The sequence below is a fragment of the Prionailurus viverrinus genome, chromosome D3 (assembly GCF_022837055.1).
Source record: "Prionailurus viverrinus isolate Anna chromosome D3, UM_Priviv_1.0, whole genome shotgun sequence".
Taxonomy (NCBI): Eukaryota; Metazoa; Chordata; class Mammalia; order Carnivora; family Felidae; genus Prionailurus; species Prionailurus viverrinus.
Genome location: NC_062572.1, coordinates 45092156 through 45114140, shown reverse-complemented (window position 1 = coordinate 45114140; position 21985 = coordinate 45092156). Strand labels below are relative to the sequence as shown.

At 36.0% G+C, this 21985-nt stretch overlaps 1 protein-coding gene across 3 annotated transcripts in view; it reads left to right on the top strand.

The window, feature by feature from the left end:
- Positions 1–21985, top strand: part of ROCK1 (Rho associated coiled-coil containing protein kinase 1) — a 163735-nt gene that overhangs the window by 123490 nt on the left and 18260 nt on the right. For all 3 annotated transcript variants that reach the window (XM_047826941.1, XM_047826940.1, XM_047826939.1), the window contains exons 19-25: positions 1465–1625; positions 3208–3392; positions 4945–5014; positions 8322–8416; positions 16497–16662; positions 18119–18212; positions 18659–18747. In XM_047826941.1, coding sequence (XP_047682897.1) covers positions 1465–1625; positions 3208–3392; positions 4945–5014; positions 8322–8416; positions 16497–16662; positions 18119–18212; positions 18659–18747 — 860 coding nt within the window. The remainder of the gene's footprint in view (positions 1–1464; positions 1626–3207; positions 3393–4944; positions 5015–8321; positions 8417–16496; positions 16663–18118; positions 18213–18658; positions 18748–21985) is intronic.

Here is a 21985-nt window from a genome sequence, read left to right as displayed (position 1 = left end):
GGGAAATAAAGGTGTCTATTTTAGAAATGTTAACTTTGAAAAGTGTGTTAGATATCTAGGTGGAGATGTCAAATATAAATGAGTCTGGAGCTCAGAGGAGAGCAGGAGTTATACAGTCATGCACAGAACCTCCTAAGGGGAAATAGGGCAGAATAGAAATGGAATCATATCAGAGCCCTTGGGTAGTCTAACATTTTCCAAATGTTACAAAGGAAACCAATAACAGTCAAAGGGGGTTGCAGGAATACCAAGTAAGTATGGTGTTAGAATTTCAAAGAGTAAAATATTGAAAAAAAATGAGCAAGTTATTCAATATACGGAATTCTATTAAGGTCAGTAAAGATGAAGACCCAGACATTTGTGTGTCTTCTGAATTTTGCAGGATGGACCTCACTCACTGGTTATCATACAAAGCAGTTTCAGTGGAATGGTGGAGATGGAGGCCAAAAGGGAAAGTAGTAAATGTATAGTAGATGAGGCACTGGAGACAGTAAGTGGAGGCACTGGAGACAGGAAGTTCTTCCAGAAGTTTCTGAACAGAGATGGAATAGTAGCTAAAGAGGAATGTGAGAGCAGTAGAGGATATTTTAGGAAGGGAGTTAATAAATGAGATTATTATGTTGGTGAGAATGATTCAGTTAGGAGAAGGAAATTGTTGAGGCAGGGAAGAAATGAAATAATTGAAGGAACAAAGTCCAGAACAGAAGTGGATGGATTTGTGTTTGATTAGAGATGGGAATTAAGAGGCAATGATTACTGGTATGGCTAAGTTTGTAGGTTTGGAGGGAAAGATGAGGAAGTTCCATTCTAATGGTTTCTATTTTGTTACCTAGAGGGCAGTCTCCAAGAATGGAAAAGCAGACTTACTAAGTTTGAATCATGTCTGTACAACTTACTAGTTGCAGGACCTTGGAAAATTGAATGTTTCAGAACTTTAGTTACCATATCTCAAAAAAGGAGCCTCACTATAGACTTTTATCTTTTGATAATAATTAAAGTGGGTACTATACTACCGTGGAATCTTTTTTGTCTAAATTGCAAAAATTAGAATTCCTATCAGCCTTAAGTCCCTTGAAACTTTTCTGGAACAATGTAAGGTATAGATTAATAACCACAGCCTTATTTCTCTGCTTTTATCTGAACTACCTCCATTTTTCTTTTTAGTTACTTTATTTTTTTTTCTAGTTATATTTTCACCTTCTGGTCCAGAAATGGCACTTAATAATTTCTCATAACATTGGGCATGGGCTGGATTTAGAAGGTTTTATTCTACTTTATTTTATAACTCCTTTCATTTAGAGATCCTACTATGCAAATAATTCAAATGACATTAGGACTTCTGTAATAAATTGTTCCATTAGAATCCCAGGATAAAAACAGTAGGGATTTTTGACACCAGTTTGTCTTATAGAGCCCATGCAAGTGAAAGTATGTATGTCTATAACTTTTTTTTTTTCCTCACAGAAATGGAAAAGAAGCTGAAGGAAGAGAGAGAAGCTCGAGAGAAGGCTGAAAATAGAGTTGTTCAGATTGAGAAACAGTGTTCAATGCTAGATGTTGATCTGAAACAATCTCAGCAGAAGCTTGAGCATTTGACTGAAAATAAAGAAAGGATGGAGGATGAAGTAAGAAAAATAGTATTGATTTTGTTGATCTTATAAAAGAGAAGTAATCATAAATTATAAGTGAAAAGTTATCTATAATTTAAAAAACATGGAGGAGATTTGAATAAAATAACCTGTATGTGTATGTGTTTACTGCTATAAAGCCACCACTGTATCCTTCCTTCCTAGGATTTTTATCTACAGATAGTTGCTGAACAGTCACACCATAGGATTTATACTATTTTGCACTATGACAGTACAACTCTATAGAAGTGTCATAGCTCCTCTTCTGAAGAAATTGCCATCTGCTTTTTAAAAACACACACACAGAAAAGTTTATTGTAAAGTTCTCTTGTAATCCCAAAGAGGAGAAATTGCTCTTAGATCTCAAGAAAAATGTTAACTACAGAGTCTTGACTGGCTTAGATTGATGGAAAACACAGGGTACACATTTACAAAGCAATAAATATAAAATGCCATTATATCCTTGTGGTTATTATATGTATTTTAAAAATCACTTATAAGACTGGAAGGAATCAGTCTGCATATATGTTAGAAAAGGGAGAGAGAGAAAACCAGAATAATCAGGAAAGACTTCTTACAGGAGGAATGAGATATTTCCATTATTTAAAGATTGAGTAAGACCTCAAAAGTTCACAGTTTGAGAGTCAGAAGCTAGAGTTGATAGAGAGGGAACATTATCAATAATGATGATAGTAAAAGAGTGATTAGTGAATGAAGATAGGTAAGTGAAAGACAAGGACTTGATCTGACCAGAGAAGAAAAGACATATTGTATAGTCATGGGAAACTTGGGAACCAAAGTATTGATAATGATTTAAACTTAAAATGGGAGGCTGTAGGTGAAAATACTCTTTTAGAAAATAAAATTAGTCTGGTAGTGTTCTATAGAATGAACAAGAAAGAAAAGAGATTTAGCAGATACCTGTTATAGCCAACATGCAGGAAGAAAGTATGTTGAAAATTTGGAAGACCATACTGAGTCATTTCAAAATGTAATTTTTGAGCACCTTTTATCTTCCCGGCTCTGCTGGGAGTTGGATTACTGCGTAAGATAGATACGTTCTTGACTTTTGTGGAACTTCGAGCCCAGAAGGAAAGACAGATATTAAGATTAAAATTACAAGCATGACATTTATTTAAAGAGGAAGTACTGAATGCCGTAGGAGTATTATGAGTAATTACATCCAGGGGTTAAGGAAGGCCTCACTAAACTTCAGAGGGTTATAGACCAGAGCACAAACATTTATGAATCAGAAAAGGTGAATTTAAATACCCCTTATGTCCCTCCAAAAGTGGCTTTTATAGCCATTCTCTACTCTAAAATTTCTGTACATGTTGGAACCAAAAGAAACCAGATTTTTTTCCTCCAAGATCTCATATCTGAAATTTGGGGATTAATTTGACTTAATAATAAGTTCTATAGTTGTAAATAACATGTCAACAATGGAGACTCTTTAGAATACTAATATTCTCTGTATAAGGCAGTATAGCACATTTGAGATTTGATTGATATTCTTTCAAATAATGTTTACTAAATTATTAGTGAGATTTAAGACTGCAATTATTTTTCTTATTCATAGGTTAAGAATCTATCCCTGCAACTGGAGCAGGAATCAAATAAGCGAGTATTGTTACAGAATGAATTGAAGACTCAAGCATTTGAAGCGGACAATTTAAAAGGTCTAGAAAAGCAGATGAAACAGGAAATAAATACTTTATTGGAAGCAAAGAGATTATTAGAATTTGAGTTAGCTCAGCTTACAAAGTAAGTCTCAAAAATAACATTTTTTTGTTTCTTTTTTGTGTTCTGCATTTGCTTATGTTTGATATTTTATATGTGTAGAAATAATATTTTTGCAATTTGTGAAAGGAAGACTTAGGAAAAAAGTATTTAGAAAAAAGAATTTACTTGCAAAGGTTTGCAAGGGAGCCTTACTGAATAAAAAGTAGAGATCTTTAAAGGGAGAAAAAAGGAGATTATCAAGGCCACTGACTTTACAGCAAGTCCATTTATGGTGGAAAAATTAGTTTTCTCATGATTTTCATACCGACAAAAGGCCTGTTTCTTCACACTAGAATTACAAAAATCAGGAATAAACTTTTTTATTAAGTATTCAGTGTCTCATGGGAAATGTTCAGTATTTCTTTATTTTAGAAACTAGAGTTAGACATGATGACCCTATGTTTTGTTCCTTTGGTTCATCTCAGAATACAAAGTACCTTTTTTCTTCTACTCTGAAATGTGATGTGTCCACTTATTTGAAGTGGAGATGATGCAAGGTTTCATTATTGCTTTCAGAATTTGTATAAAGACATGCTTCAAAAATTTAATGTCAAAGATTAGTATATTTTATACCAAGTCACGTGTTTTTATTTCCTCTAGATTTATGTGATAATACCTTCATTTGCCAGCTTCATTTACAACATAGTAATTCTTGGGTAAAATTGTCAGTTTTTGTTTTGTTGGATTTATATTGGCAAAATTCTTTTCCCCCTTTTAGAGCCTTCATTTTCGCATTATGTGTTCTGTAGTTTTCTTCTCCCAGAATAACTTTCACTCAGCATTCAGTGAACACTTATTATGTCCTTTTATCAACTATATGCCTTGTTAGATGCTGAAAATACAAATCTATCACTATCTAAAATGAAAACCCAGCAGATGCAGATGGAATTGTTTATCCTTGAAAATATGTAACTGGGAGTTACATTGTGTTTCTCTCTTGTCTGTTTCTTTGTGAATTGTGTTCATGTGTGTATTATATATATGTAGGTGTGTCTGTGTTCCTCCTCCTTTGTCATGTATTGTTCTTGCCTTCTTTCTCGTTCCTTACCTGGTTTTTTATTTCCAGCCCCACCTCCATGCTTCATTGGCCATAATGTATGGTATTATATGTATATATAATGTATGGTATGTATAATATTATTTGTGAATATTTTCGTGTGCCCTGTTTTTAATCGCTTACTATACTACATGTGACATTTAAGGTTTATTCCTAAGGATGCTTTTCTCTACTAAAACTTATAAAATATCATTTTTATTTTTGCAACTTGGATTAATCCACAATTAATATTCTCCTGAAAGTGACCTTCAGTAAAAAACAGTTCCCTCTATTTTGTATAGTAGGAGCAAAATAGAATGAGACAGTGTGGCCTGACCAAATATGAATGTTAAAGTAATACTGTATAGTGAATTATGATTTTTAAAAACAAAGGTCATTTTAGTAAACATTTTTATTTTTAGCAACTTTAATAAATAAAGAATAATACAAAGTATAGTATAAATAGCATTCATTTATTATTTTCTTTTTTACCTGAAGACAGTATAGAGGAAATGAAGGACAGATGCGGGAGCTACAAGATCAGCTTGAAGCAGAGCAATATTTTTCGGTAAGAATCATTTTTAACACTTGGCTTAAAATTAGGTATTTAGATTTTTAATGTGAACTGACTTTTTTTCAAATGACCGTGAAGTGGTTTTCTCCCCCTTTTCGTGTCCCCATCTCTACATTTCATTTCTGAATCTGAGTTCATGCTCTATGTAAGTTGTAAAGAAACAACATTTTTGTGAAACATTTCTAAAATTGCCATCAAACTAAAGCTGTATGTAAGACTTTGTTAAGGGTTTTGTTTGCCTGTTAGCAAACTTGGGTATTTTCATATGTGGTTCGTGTATGCATGTTCCATTTGCAGGTATAACTGCGTACAGTTATAGATATAACTATGCTCAAAAGGGTTTTTGGTGGGTTTTTTTTTGGTTTTAGCTCTTTTTATTCACTTTATGTATCTATTTTGCTTTTTTTTCCATAGAAGTCATTCTAACTCTTATTTGCTGCAGGCCAGGTTATTTTCACTACTAGTATTGATTAACATTCATAGCTAATTCTTTGAGATTTGAAGGTAGTGAAGGTTCTGCAGTGTTATTTCTTTTGGTTGCCAAGTTTATATGCTACCATTTCAACTTGACATTTACCTAGCTTCTCCATTACTGTTACACCTGGCAGCCACTTTTCCTACAAGTTTTAGTGCAGTTAAATTAGAGAGTTCTAGTTATGCTAGTGAACATGCCCTAGAAACCAAGTGAACAGTATTGGAACTAATGATTTATTAATGAATTAATAAAGAATCTGAATACCAGGGCACCTGGATGGCTCAGTTGGTTAAGCCTCCCACTCTTGATTTAGGCTCAGGTCATGATCTCACAGTGCTGAGATTGAGCCATGGGTCAGGCTCGGCAAGGAATGCAGAACTTGCTTGGGATTCTCTTTCCCTCTTTGCCCCTCCCCCACTCATGCTCACAAGCACGCTTTCTCTCTCAAATAAATAAATAAACTCAAAAAGGAAATTTTTTGCATCTGAACACCTTTAGAGCTCTACAGAACTTTCCCATGTTTAGAGCTTCATGCTGTACTCTGCTCATCTCCTACTTTGACTTGTTAGACTATCACTGAAATGATGTTTTTAAATTTAAAAAATTTCAGTATTATTGAAAATCTTTCCCTGGGTAGAGATTAGCCTTAATTGTTCAAAGTGTGTAGTACTGACTTCTGCAAAATGGTCTATAACATCATGCACACTTTCTTGTCCATATACTTTCACAAAGTAATCATCCAATGCCTCCACATTTTGGGATGGATGTCAGATGATTTGTGGTGTTCCTATGGATTCTTAAATTTGTCTGTATAAAGTAATATAAAACTTGACACTGTCTCTTCTTTCTGATTTAGTTCATTACTTGTGAGGATTGAGTTAAGTATCAGTAAATTTGATAAACTGTTATGACCAGATATAAGATATTCTTTAATCTGGTCTTTCAAATCAGAGTATTTTTTTTCTATTTATCCTGTCATTGATTATACATACATATTTCAGTATCAGAAGTCAAAGAGATAGGAATTTTGATTCCTAAAGGCAAAATGAATTACTTCTTTTTAGAAATTGTGACCACTTACAAACTAAAGCAAGCGATCAGTCCTCTTTTATTTACATTCCCATTGAAATAAATGTATCTTTGGGGTACCTGCGTGACTCAGTCAGTTTAGTGTCTGACTCTTGGTTTCAGTTCAGGTCATGATCTTGTGGTTCATGAGTTCAAGCCCCACATCTAGTCCTGCACTGACAGCACAGAGCCTGCTTAGGATTCTCTGTCTCCTTCTGTCTCTCTGCCCTTCCCCTGCTTGCTCTCTGTTTCTGGTAGGTAGGTAGGTAGGTAGGTAGGTAGGTAGGTAGGTAGGTAAATGATAGATAAGAAATGTATGTATTTTTCTCCTAGAGAAGTGCTATTTCTTAGAAGGATAGTTCTCGACAGCTGTTTTCTGGTCCTTACTATTTTTTTCCTTATCTTTTATACTAAAAGGGATAGTTTAAAAAAGGACTGCAGAACTAGAAGTTTACTCTGTAACCACAGCACCCTATCACAATATAGGTCTAACACTTACACCTGTTAAATATTTGTTGTTAGAAGGGCACCTGGATGGTTCAGTTGGTTAAACATCTGCCTTTGGCTCAGGTCATGATCTCACAGTTCATGGGTTTGAGCCTCACATTGGGCTCTCTGCTCTCTGAGCAGAGCCTGCTTCAGATCCTCTGTCCTTCTTTCTCTCTGCCCCTCCCCTGCTTGTGCACTCTCTCTCTCTCAAAAAAAAATTAATATTTGTTGATAGAGTTGGCAGAAGCCGAATGAATTTTGTAAGAATCATTGTTTTATAATAAATATATATTATTTGTATGTTAACAGAATGTTTGATAAATCTTGTTTGTGGGTATTTTATGTACATCTCTCAACCATCCACTCAGTCCCACCCACCCAAAAGAGAAGTGGTTTCTCTAGCATTATTCACTTCAAGAATTGATCTTTTAGGGGTGCCTGGGTGGCTCAGTTGGTTGGGCGTCCGACTTCGGCTCAGGTCACGATCTCACGGTCCGTGAGTTCAAACCCCGCGTCAGGCTCTGGGCTGATGGCTCAGAGCCTGGAGCCTGCTTCCGATTCTGTGTCTCCCTCTCTCTCTGCCCCTTCCCCGTTCATGCTCTGTCTCTCTCTGTCTCAAAAATAAATAAACGTTAAAAAAAAATTAAAAAAAAAAAAAGAATTGATCTTTTAAATGAGTAAGCTTGCTAAGTTTCTTTATAATGTTTTCCCAAACCAATATAACTTTTAATGTTTTTGAGATATAATTTCTATATACTTCACTGTAACCATTATAAGTGTATGTGTTGATGAGTTTTGACAAATCTGTATGCTGTGTAACCACCGCAACAATCAACATATAAAACTTTTCCTTCACCATAAATTCCTAGTGGCCTTTTGTAGTCAATCTGCTCCACTTACCTCTATCTGCAAGTAACCACTTAGTTGCTTTCTGTCACAATAGATTATTGTCACCTGTTCTAGGGTTGCATGTACATGGAATCATGCAATATGTACTTTTTAGCACCTGGTTTCTTTCAGCAAAATATTTTTTAGGTTTATCATGTTGTTTGTATCAGTAGTAATTCCTTTTTATTGTATTCATCTGTTTACAATTTGAAATAAACCTGCTGTGAAAATTCATTGACAAGATTTTATATAGATACATATTTGCATTTGTCTTGGGTAAATACTTGGGAGTGGAATTGTTGGATCATATGTTGTTTAACTTTATAAGAAACTACCAAACTCCTCATAAACACTTATTTCTTCTAATCACTTGTTTTGCAGACACTTTATAAAACCCAAGTAAAGGAACTTAAGGAAGAAATTGAAGAAAAAAACAGAGAAAATTTAAAGAAAATACAGGAACTACAAAATGAAAAGTATGTCCATTTTTCTTTAGAACAAGAGTCACTACTACATCATAGCATTCTTTAAATTGTTTTTTTTTAATATGATATTTATTGTCAAATTGGTTTCCATACAACACCCAGTGCTCCTCCCAACAGGTGCTCTCCTCAGTTCCCATCACCCACCCTTCACTCCCTCACACTTCCCATCAATCCTCAGTTTATTCTCAGTTTTTAAGAGTCTCTTATGGTTTGGCTCTCTCCCTCTCTAACTTTTTTTTTCCCTTCCCCTCCCCTATGGTCTTCTGTTAAGTTTCTGAGGATCCACATAAGAGTGAAAACATAGCAATGAGAAAGAATGAAATATGGCCTTTTGTAGCAACGTGGATGGAACTGGAGAGTGCTATGCTAAGTGAAATAAGTCATACAGGGAAAGACAGATACCATATGTTTTCACTCTAATATGGATCCTTGAGAAACTTAGCATTCTTTAAGTTTAAAGGTAGAGAGTAGATGTGCCTTTATTCTGATAGAAGTGGTATAGCAAATCTTATTGGGCTAATTCAGAACAAATAAAACTAAATTTAGGCTAAAATTTCCTTTCATGTTGAAAAAATAATTTAATATGTTAATACTATGGCAATTGTGTAGAGATTCACTAAACTGTGACAATAAATTGTTTTCAAGGGTCTCAATCTTTAAACATCTATTTGTATATAAATCGTTCATGCTGTATTTGCACATCATTATTTTATGCTAGGTAAAGGTATTTAGGGTCTTCCTCTTAGTATTCTTAGGTTAAGTTCCGTGTGTGCATGTGTGCTTAGGGCCTAAGAAGGAGAAGACCTAAAGCTATTTAAGTGTTAACAACTTCTCATAGCTAGAGGGAACAGACATTAGAACTAGTTTTCTGACATTTTTATATTCTTTCCATATAGAAATTGTAAAAGTCTAACCATTTTATTATTGAACAAATACATTAAATATTAAAACATGTACAGTTTTATGAATTATAAATTATTATGATACTATAATACCACCCATGAAAGAGACAGAACCTTGCTATCCACTTTAGAAGCCCACTGTATTCCCCCTCCTCATTATGCCTTCTTCCCTCCCCACCACTAGGGTAATCACTATCCTGACACTTACTTGTTGAAGGAACTGGATCATTTTTCCTGTGTATTTTCCTCAGTTGTGATTTTATTGATTCCATTTCCATATTAGTTGAACATTTTTGTCCTCCTTCTGTGCTTCATGGTTAAATCTAAAGCTGCACTGTCCAACATGGTAGCCCCTAGTCTTATATAGCCATTTAAATTCAAGCTTTAGTGTATTTAAATGAAGTTTAAATTTTAGTTTCTCAGGTGTACTAGCCACATTTCAGGTGCTCAACAGTTAACATGTGGCTAGCATCTACCATATTAGCACAGGTATATAGAATTTTTCTTTTTTTTTTTTTTTAATGTTTATTTTTGAGAGAGAGACAGAGTGCAAGTGGGAGAGAGGCGGAGAGAGAGGGAGACACAGAATCCGAAGTAGGCTCTAGGCTCTGAGCTATACCCAGAGCCTGACGCAGGGCTCAGACTCAAAAAGCATGATAAAATCATCACCTGAGCCGAAGTCTGAAGCTTAACTGACTGAGTCACCCAGGAGCCTCAAGAACATTTGTATCCTCATAGAAAGTTTTATTGGACATTCCTAATCTGGAGTATTAGTCATATTCAAATCTGATTGGTAGAAAGGTGAAGACTACCTTGTACCTTGTACTGTCCGGTTGCCTCCTTGTGTTAGCAACTATGGACACTCAGTGCTTACATACTTAATATTTTTAGTGGAATCTAAGGTAGGAGCGACGATACTTTTTTCCTGGTTAATCTCTGGGACAGTGGTAGACCCCTATTATATAATCTATTGTCTATCATTTGTATGGTATCTACAGTGTACTGTACAATCCCAGGTTGTGTGCGTTCACTATGAAGGATGTTCAGATATATTGTTTCATGGGGTTGATATATTTGTTCTTGTTTGATCTATTTAACAGAAACATATTGGTAACCGGTATTGTGCTAAGTACTATGATTCATGTGAGTGATATAATTATTAGTAAGTTACAGTTCTTACCCTCCAGTACTTCAGAATCTAGTCAGGAGACAGCTATAATTAAGTTAGGTGTCTATGACAAATTGCTAGGGATTGACAAGGTGGTAATTTAAAAAGTTTCACTCTTTAGAGAATGGATTAGAGTGAGGCAAAACTGGTGGATACAGGAAGTTGAATTATGTAGCCATTGGAAAATCTAGATGTAAAACTTAATTAATGTTTGTTTATTTTGAGAGAGAGTGTGTGTGTGGGCAGGGGAGGGGCAGAGAGAGAAGCACGGAGCCCAACATGGGGCTCAATCTCACGAACCTGAGCCAGAGTCAGGAATCGGACACTTAACTGACTGAGCCACCCAGGCATCCCTAGATGTAAAATTATAGTGGTAATTGACAGTAAAGGGGAGGCAAGTACATGGGAAAAATAGAAGTAGAAGCAATAGGACCTGTAGATATGGGAGTATGGGGATAAAAGTTGGGGAAGTTTTCAGGTGGGTTCTCAAGTTTCTGACCAAGGCATTTGGGTTGATGGTAGCACTAATCCCTGAGTTAAAGAATGCCAAGTTTATGAAATGAGGGGAGATAAGATTATTTCCATTTCAGACCAATTGAGTTTGAGGTGCCTATGAGATATCCAAAGAATGGATTCCAAGCACTTGGGTTTATTGCATCAGAGCTCAGAAGAAAGGTAAGGACTTGAAGCTGATTTGACATTCATTGTATACTGAAACAGAGATATACTGAGACAGAGATAGATGAGATTTGTTAAGGTGATTGTATAAACTCATGAAACTATGGTACCATACATGTAGCTGATTTGAAGCTAGTTGGGTACTAGCTCATTTTGTGAGTTGTGAATATTATAAGAAACTGAGGAGTTCATATCAGTTCTAACCACTTGCTGCCACAAAATCTAGTTTTTGAAGAGAAGCCAGAAATCTGAATTTTTATGTAAAATGTTGGCCCAGATTTAATTGTTGTGTGTCTGGAGGGAGTTGGAGGAACACTTATGTGGACTCATTTGACCCTCTCAGGTACTAAGTTGTAACCCCTAGTGTAGGATGATGAGAAGACATAAAAGCTAAGAACAGACTTCTAGTGCCTATACTTTTAAGGAATGGGCAAAGGAAGAGAAAGTAAATCACCAGTAATACAAGAAGACAGGCAGATAAGGTATCACAAAAGCTAAGGGAAATAGAATATTTCAAAGAAGAGAAAGTGATTTAAAGTGCCAAATACTCAAAAAGGTCAAGTTGAAAATACACTGTCCATTATATTTAAGGTTGTTAGTTATCTTATTGAGAACAGTTCCTAAATAGTAATGAGAATGGATACTAAAGTAGATTGAGACATTAATGGTAAGGGTAGAAGTAGAGACAGAATGTAGACAATAGCCACATTACCTCCTTACAATTCAACAAACTAGTCAGTTACTCTCCTGCCTCAGGGCTTCTTGACTTGCTCTCCCCTCCACCTGGAACATTTTCTCTGAATATCCACACAGCCTGCCTCTTCACCCTCTCTGGGTCTAGGTCTGACTGTCATCTCAGAGAGGCCTTCCCTAAATAATCCTTAAAATTGCAAACATCCCCCACCCCATTACCTTGCTACCTTCAGTACTTCCTTCCCTGTTTTATTTTTCTCTGCAGTACTTACCCTTCCCAGTATATTATAGAATTTGCTTACTTATTTTATTTTACTTGCTGTTTTTATCTTTCTGCTAGAATTTAGCAGTGAAGAAATGAATTTTCAAATGTTTTGTCCTTAACTCTGATTCACTGCTATATGTGTAGCACCTGGAATTGTACCTAGAACATTGTAGATGGTCAGTAAATATTTGTTAAATTTAAAAATTCGATGTGCTTGGGTGGCTCAGTCAGTTGAGCATCCGACTCGTGATTTTGGCTCAGGTCATGATCTCACAGTTTGTGGGTTTGAGCCCCATGTGAGGCTCTGAGCTGAGACTGTGGAGCCTGCTTTGGATTCTCTTTCTCCTCTCTCTCTGCCTCTCCCCGTCCCCTGCTCACATGCGCACACACACTCTCTCTCCTTCTCTCTTAAAATAAATAATTTTTTTTTTAATTTAAGAAACGTGGGTGTTAAGGCAAGGAGATAGAGATGGAGCCCTAACTGGAGGAGAAGGTGAAAGAGAGCCATCTCTTTTTAAAGATAGTAGAATTTGAGCATATTTAAAGACATGGAAAGGAAATCAGAACGAGAAAAGTTATACCTCTATCCATTGATTGAAACAAAATTTCTAAGCACTTTTTTATGGGCCAGAGACTTTTCTGGGCATTTGGAATACAGCAGTGAACAAGAACAAAGTCCCTGCTTATAATCTTACATCCTAGAAGAAAAAGAAGTTGTTAATTGATTTCATTAAGGAAACGGGAGAATAAAGGTGATAGATTGGCCCTAGGAGTCAGTAAAGACAGGTCTTTCATTATGGAGAGCTGTGAAGGAAGTCTGGATGGTTGTAGTTGTGGACAATTTTACCCTGAACCATCTCATTGTTTCTTGCTTTCTCTTGCACAGTTGCATAGCCAGGGATAGGACTATAATTTGGGATAAGTAGGTTTTCTGGAATTTTAAATTATAACTTACTTTTATTTGAATTTAATACAAAGCAGTAAGCTCAGATAAGAGTGTTACCAGTCTGAAGCCCTGTGTGCAGAACCACCGCTAGGATCATAGACTTACCATTGGCAGTACTTTGCATCTTTTCCTAACATACTAACTTCCCTATGCTTTGAGACACGTATTTCATATCTTCTCCTTCCTCCTAGATCTTCAACAACCTGTCCTCATCCTCACACTCAACAAATGGTCTTGCTTCCTGGAAGTCAGAGAACTTCTACTGTCTTCTACCCTCACAACCTACTAATCTGTCTGCATCTGTACCAATAAACCCTGCCTTCCTTCTGATTGATGTAAATGGACAAAATGTGCTTTTAACTAAGGCAGCCCCTTGATCCCATCCCTTTCTGCCTACTTAAGAACATGACTCCAGTAATCTTCACCTTTCCTACCTCAATTTTTTCCTTTCTGTAGTCATTTTTATTGCATACAGGTAAACGTCTCTGTAAAAAATAACCATCTTTTGAGCACATGTTCACTTCCACCTGCCATCATATTTTTCTGCTTCCTTTTGTGGCAAACTTATTTAAAAAGTGACATACCGGGGGCACCTGGGTGACTCAGTCGGTTGAGCATCCGACTTTGGCTGAGGTCATGATCTCACCGTTTGTGAATTTGAGCCCTGCATGGGGCTGTCTCCTGTCAGCATGGAGCCTACTTCAGATCCTCTGTCCTCCTCTCTCTCTACCTCTCTCTCTCTCTCTCTCTCTCTCTCTCTCTCTCTCAAAAATAAATATTTTTTAAGTTAAATAAATAGATAAATTTTTTTAAAAAGTTACATGCCTGGGCACCTGGGTAGCTCAGTCAGTTAAGCATTGGATTGTTGATTTCACCTCAGGTCATGATCTCACGGAAATCATAGTGCAGAGCCTGCTTGGGGTTCTCTCTACCTCTTTCTGCCCCTTCCCTGCTCATGCTTTCTCTCTCTCTCTCTCTCCCTCAAAATAAATAAATAAAACTTTAAAAAAGAGAAAAGAAAGAAAAGTGACATACCATTTATCTTCAGGTTCTCTTCTCCCTTTCTCTCTCCAGCTCATTCTAGTCAAACTTTTGCATTCATCGCTCTATCAAAATAACCCTTCTCAAGGTTACTGATGACTTCCTAATAGTTAAAGACAATTGTCCGTTCTCAGTCTTTATCTTATTTAACAGTAACAGTTGACATAGTCCATTACTCTCTCTATGAAATTTCTTCATTTGGCTTCTCGGACCACCACATGGTATTTTTGTTATTGAACTGGCTACTCTTAACCTCCTTTGCTCCTTTGTCCCTTCCCCTCTCTGAGACCTTTAAAGTTTGGAGGGCCCAAGGGATCACTCCCTCCTTGTTTTCATCCAGTCTCATGGCTTTAAATAGCTTCAGTGTGTAAGCACATTCTCCCCTGAATTCCAGACTTGTATGTCCAGCCGTCTATTTGACATCTCCACTTGAGTGTTTAATAAGCATTTCATTTGTAACATGTCCAGAAAAAATTCTTGATTCTTTTACTCTGCCAACCTGCTGCTCCCTGTTTTCCTCATTTTGGTATTAGCAATCCTATTATTTCCCGTTGTTTAAATAAAAAACTTGGAAGTTATTCTAGACTCTTTTTTCTTCTTATACTCTACATGCAATCCATTAATAAGTCTTCCTAGCTATAATTTGAAATCATATTCAGAATCTGATCATTTCTCATGACTTGTACCATTTACCAGCCTGATCCAGACCATCTCCAATCTTGATAATTTCAGTAGCCTCCTAACTAATATCCCTACTTCTGCCATTGTCCCCCTACAGTCTGATCTTAATACAGCAACCAGAATGATCTTTTTTTAATTTTTTTTTATTTTTTATTTTTTTTAGCGTTTATTTATTTTTGACACAGAGAGAGACAGAGCATGAACGGGGGAGGGTCAGAGAGAGGGAGACACAGAATCTGAAACAGGCTCCAGGCTCTGAGATGTCAGCACAGAGCCTGACACAGGTCTCGAACTCACGGACCATGAGATGACCTGAGCCGAAGTCAGCCGCTTAACCGACTGAGCCACCCAGGCGCCCCCAGAATGATCTTTTAAAAACAGAATATTCAGAGTAAAACCAAAGTTCCGTATACTGTTTTAGAAAGCCTTATAAGATCTTTATCTCTTCCAACTTCTTTTAATACATTTCTCACAACTTTCCTCGATCTCCCACTTCACGTACACTAACTTCTTTCAGACCAAACTTAGGTCATTTCTCATTAGCTGTTTCTTCCACCTTACCACTTTTGAGATACGCGTAGCTCATTCCCTTCCTTCATATTTCTTCTCACACGTCTTCTTAGCAGAGAGGCCTCCTTGATCACCCTATATAAAATACCACATTCACAGCTTCTACCTTTTTCATTTTATTGTGTTCTCTATGGATACTGTATATTACTTGCTCATTTTTTAAATTGACCATTTTCACCCCACTTGTATGCTTCCTGAGGGCAGAGACTTTGTTACTACTGTATATCTTACTTAGTACAACCATATTTAGCACATAGTAACCATTTAGGTAAATGTTTTTTGGACAAATGAATGAATATTCTTTTTTTTTTTTTCTGTAGTTAGTATATATCTCCCTCTTGAGAGAGGCTTGAGACAGAAAATTTCATTTGTATTATTCCCTTAGTAAAAAATAGGTGGAAGTCATTTATTCACTTAGCAAACATTTTTTGAGCACCTACTGTATATAGGGGGGTACATTTATGACCAAGATAGCTTCTTCAGGAAGAGCAAGCAAACTGGAATGATTTGGTCCTGGTCTGAATGTCAATTCCAAAAAAGCTTTAAAGTGTTATTCCCAAGGAGCATTCTTGGAACAGTTTATAGTGGTTTAAATATCTGTTTATAAGTCTTCATAATCTCATTAAATTTCCGAACTGGAAGGGACCTCAAAAATCATTTAGCTTAACTCTCATTTTACAGATTTGATTAAATTGAGCTCTAGGAAATGTAAGAAATTTGCCCAGGGTCCTTGCCCAATTAGTTAGTGATAGAATAGGGATAAGGGTCTAGGTCTGGCCTCCTGGTTTACAAGATTATTATTTTTCCCCTGTGCCATGCTACCTTCCATTCTAATCCACACAGTTTCCTTTTCAAAAGTAGACTACTTGCCATTGCTTTATTAACTTTTCTTAGTTAAGCACAATAGCAGATACAAAATTAAAGAGTTCTTTACATTTATAGTTTTTCAGAGTCTGAGAGGTTAAATTTATTATTTATATAGAACTTTTCAAGTGGATTCAAGTAATGGATTTTATTTAAGCAATGAATTATTATTATTTAAATATAGTTGTCTTTTTAAGCATATCATTAAGTTGAAAGAATAACTGAATTTCTTTATATCCATTTCTCTTATAAATCTGTTGCAGAGAAACTCTTACTACTCAGTTGGATCTAGCAGAAACAAAAGCTGAGTCTGAGCAGTTGGCTCGAGGGCTTCTGGAAGAACAGTATTTTGAATTGACCCAAGAAAGCAAGAAAGCTGCCTCAAGAAATAGACAGGAGATTACAGATAAAGATCACACTGTTAGTCGGGTAAGTGTGGTTTACACGTAAGGTTTATGACTAAAATTAAATAAAAATAGGCCACATCCTAAAGTGTTAGGGTAAGGTGAATATGTATGCATGTGTATTTACTTTGACTTTACTTATACACAGTGGTCAGTCTGTACTCCTGTATAAAATAGTTCATATAATCCAAAACCATTGTTAATGACTGAAATTCTTTTTCAGTGTAATATACTTTTTCTCTTTCTGGCTATAGATCTTAATATATTTTATGTAAGGAAATGCTTAGCTTAAATTCATTTGTTGTATTATCTTAATACATTGCAGCTGGTTTTATGGCCAGAATTCTGTAAAGTTCAGAGAAACTATTTGGGGATGAGAAATTCTTTATGGATATTTACAAATTAATTATAGAAAACCAATACTATAATTAACTATTCCTGAAATTTATACTGTTCTCTATATAGATGATGGGAATGGGAGGGGGAGTTAGATTTTTCTTCTTTTGAAGTTACCATCAAGTGCTCTGGTGTAGATAGTCCTGGGTTTAAATTTTTTTTTTTTTTTCAATGTTTTTATTTATTTTTGGGACAGAGAGAGACAGAGCATGAACGGGGGAGGGGCAGAGAGAGAGGGAGACACAGAATCGGAAACAGGCTCCAGGCTCTGAGCCATCAGCCCAGAGCCCGACGCGGGGCTCGAACTCACGGACCGCGAGATCGTGACCTGGCTGAAGTCGGACGCTTAACCGACTGCGCCACCCAGGCGCCCCTAGATAGTCCTGGGTTTAAATCTTAGCTTTGCCTTTAAGAAGTTACATGGTCTTGGCAACGTGCATTAACTTCTCTAAGCCTCAGATTCTTCATCTATAAAATAGAAATAATATTTGGGGTGCCTGGCTGGCTCAATCAGTAGAGCATGCAACTCTTGATCTCAGGGTTGTGAGTTCAAGCCCCACATTGGGCATAGGGTTTACTTAAAAAAAAGAAAAAGAAATAATACCTATTCCACAAGATTCTTATGAACATTAAGTGAAATAATATACATAGAATGGTGAATAAGTAGTACATTACTGAAAGTAAAATGTTTTTAATTGTCGTTTTCATCATCATTATTCAGATGAAGGAATTGAGGCCCAAAAGCATTGTGACTTGCTAAGAATCACAGAGCTAGAAACCTAAATTTAAATTTCCCAAGTTTGTAGTCGTTCTCCTTCCATTACATTTTTTTCTTCCTTTCACAAAAACACACACACATACATACCCGCTGAAGTAATTTTTAGAAGCTAACAATTGTTTTAAAATATTTTGAATTTAATTATATCCACATATGTTAAACCGGAAACCAGGCATTTTCATAATAAAGCAGCGTTTGACCTGTCCTCATCTATGGAGAATGTGAAGTATTTTTTTTTTGAAGTTACTGTTTTAAATAAGAGACTAGCAAAGTGAATGTAACTTAAACCTTTGTGTGTTTTGTTAAGCTTGAAGAAACAAACAGCATGCTAACCAAAGATCTTGAATTATTAAGAAAGGAAAATGAAGAGCTAACTGATAAAATGAGGAGGACAGAGGAAGGTATGTAAGGTTTTTTGTTTTGTTTTGTTTTAATTATGTTTAATCAAGTTCAGAGGTAAATCTTAGCTATTTATATTGTGTATTAGGTTTTTGAAATATTTGTTTCCATATGTTAAATAGCTTCTGTAGCCTTAAGAATTATCTTAGTAGAACTTAAATGTTCTCATCTCAGAAAATGGTAAATATGTGAGGTGATGGATATGTTAATGAACTTGATGGGAGAATCCTTTCACAATGTTTACATCTATCAAATTATCATATTGTATAACTTAAATATCTTACAAATTTATTTGTCAATTATACCTCAATAAAACAACAAAAAAGAATTATCTTAATGAAGTTATTAAAAGTTATGATGTATAAACTAATTTGCATAATTAAGAGCATTAATTTTGAATGCAGAAATTTAATGTCATATAATAACACTTTATATAATTTGCTAACAGAATATAAACTGAAGAAAGAGGAAGAGATCAATAATCTTAAGGCTACCTATGAAAAGAATATCAGTACAGAAAGAACCCTTAAAACACAGGTATACATTCTCTCTCAGCCTTTTCCATATGTTTGTATTTGAGTATCATATATTCAGAAGGTAACATTTGCTCTTTGTGAACTTTTTCTTAAAACTTAGGTTGTAATGTTCAGTCTTTTCACTGGAACAAATAATGTAATACTCTTTCTTCATTAAATATAGAAGTCTTTTTCAGGAAATTGGATTTTTTTTTTTTTTAATTTTTTTTTTTTTCCAATGTTTATTTTTTTTTGGGACAGAGAGAGACAGAGCATGAACGGGGAGGGGCAGAGAGAGAGGGAGACACAGAATCGGAAACAGGCTCCAGGCTCTGAGCCATCAGCCCAGAGCCTGACGCGGGGCTCGAACTCACCGACCGCGAGATCGTGACCTGGCTGAAGTCGGACGCTTAACCGACTGCGCCACCCAGGCGCCCCAGGAAATTGGATTTTAATTGAGTTCAGAAAGTAGCTCGTCTAGTCATTTGACTAGTAAGAACATGTTTTAGATTGTACAGAAGACCTATAATTAATTGACAGTAGGAAAACTTAATGAAGAGAAAATACTTGACTAAAGCCAAGAGAGCTAGGAGTAAGTAAGAAACTATAGGGGTGACTGTATCATTTTGCTATATATTTAATGATGCAGTTCACATTTTTACTAAAACTTGGTATCTTGTCATTTTACTAACTTATACGGTAGTTTAAATTCTTCATAAGGTACTGTGTACCCCAGTTGATTTTTATGGTAAAATAAATATTTTTTACTTTTTATTAAATGATTATATTAGCTTTTTTACCACTTATCTACTCTCCCTCTCAGCAGTTTTTCATGTTGCAACTAGATTAATCCTTCAAAAATGTATTTAATACCTGTTGAAAATCCTTCAGTAGAAGGATTGTACTTACTTTTACATCAAAACATAGACCATGAAGAAAAGGATTGACATTTATTACATAAAAATTCAGGTCTGTGGAGCCCAAAACAGCATAAGTTGAAAGAAAACAAACTAAGAAGAATATTTACAACAAATGTAGAGAAATACAAATAAAAGAGGGTCTACAAATAAAAAGACAATCTTTTATGAAAAAAAAGTAAGAGACATTTGAGAAAAAAAGAATTTTAAAAAGCTAACCCATTACCTTAAACCAAGAAATAAAAATTAAACCAATAATGAGGTATCTTTTTGACAAATGGGCACATTTGAGTGAGAGAGATATAATACTCCTCTTTAGCAAGAACATAGGGAAATTTATTTGTGTAGTTTTTGAGGGAGTAAACTATGAGAACAATTAACAGAATAACATATTTTAATGTGCATATTCTTCGACCCAGTAACTGCACACTTAGGAATTTATCCTGTATACATAACTCCATAAATGCTCAAAAGAAACACATACAAATGTAATTACAGCAACAACTTTTAAAATTTTTTTAACGTTTATTCATTTTTGAGAGAGAGAGACAGATCGTGAGTGGGGAGGAGGACAGAGAGACGGAGACACAGAATCCAAAGCAGGCTCCAGGCTCTGAGCCATGACGGACCGACTGAGCCACCCAGGCGCCCCTACAGCAACAACATTTTTTTTTGTAATGTTTATTTTTGAGAGAGAGAGAGAGACAGAGAGAGAGAGAGAGAGAGAGAGAGAGAGAGAGAGAGAGAGAAAGAGAGAAAGTGCAAGTGGGGGAGGTCCAGAGAGAAAGGGAGATACAGATTCTGAAGCAGGCTCCAGGCTCTGAGCGGTCAGCACAGAGCCCGATACGGGCTCGAACTCACGGACCACGAGATCATGACCTGAGCTGAAGTCGGACTCTTAATGAGCCACCCAGGCACCCCACAACATTATTTTTAACGGTGAAAAATAAAAATAACCCAACCACCCATCAGCATAGTATTGATAAATCATAATATATCCATACAATACAGAGCAAAGGAGCCATTAAAAATAAATGAAATAGACATATATGTAATGACATGGGGAAATTGTATTTCCCATGATATATGATATAGTATTAAATTTAAAAAGCGAGTTGTTGGGGCGCCTGGGTGGCGCAGTCGGTTAAGCGTCCAACTTCAGCCAGGTCACGATCTCACAGTCCGTGAGTTCGAGCCCCGCGTCGGGCTCTGGGCTGATGGCTCAGAGCCTGGAGCCTGTTTCCAATTCTGTGTCTCCCTCTCTCTCTCTGCCCCTCCCCCGTTCATGCTCTGTCTCTCTCTGTCCCAAAAATAAATAAACGTTGAAAAAAAAATTTTTTTTAATAAATAAATAAATAAAAAGTGAGTTGCAGCACAGAATGTATAGCATGATCCCATTTTCTAATTTAAATATCCATGTAATCAGCTTATATACATAAGGAAAAGTTTAGAAGGATACACACCCAGCAGATTGAAAAAAGAGACTTTAGCAGAGGTACTCTTTGATGGGTGATACTACAAGAGCTTTTCACTTTCTTCATAATATAGTTCTGTCTTTTGTTTTTCTTTTAATATGTTAGATTTACTGTTAGAAAAATAACAATATGCATTATGAGCTCAATGAAATAAGCATTTACTCCATTAAAATATGTATATGGGCTCCTCATCCTAGATAGGACTAAATGTACATGGAAATGATGGTAGTTGGGCTTTTTTTCTGTTTTTTTTTTTTTTTTTAAATTTTTTTTTCAACGTTTATTTATTTTTGGGACAGAGAGAGACAGAGCATGAACGGGGGAGGGGCAGAGAGAGAGGGAGACACAGAATCGGAAACAGGCTCCAGGCTCTGAGCCATCAGCCCAGAGCCTGACGCGGGGCTCGAACTCACAGACCGCAAGACCATGACCTGGCTGAAGTCGGACGTTTAACCGACTGCGCCACCCAGGCGCCCCCTTTTTTTCTGTTTTAATGGAAAAATCTTCGGTTTCTTTTAAACATAATTGCAGAAAATACCATGACTTATGTTTTAGTTTATGTAGCTTAATTTCACATGCTTTTAACACTTCTCAATTTGAATATGTTCTTTCCTTCTGGCAAAAGGGATTAACCTCAACTGTTCTCTCTTACATTCAAAAGGGCCTCAGTGTGGCCTGGTAGATACCGTCTCCTTACTTACCTACTTGTCCCAAGGAAAAAAATTATCTTGGGCCTTTTTGCCTGTGTGTGGTTTCATCTGATTATAATGCCATCTCCTTGGCTCTTTTCTTTAATACTATTTCTTCTTTGCTTATCCAACTCTTATTTGTCTTTTTAAGAAACATATGTGGACACATGTGCAGGTAC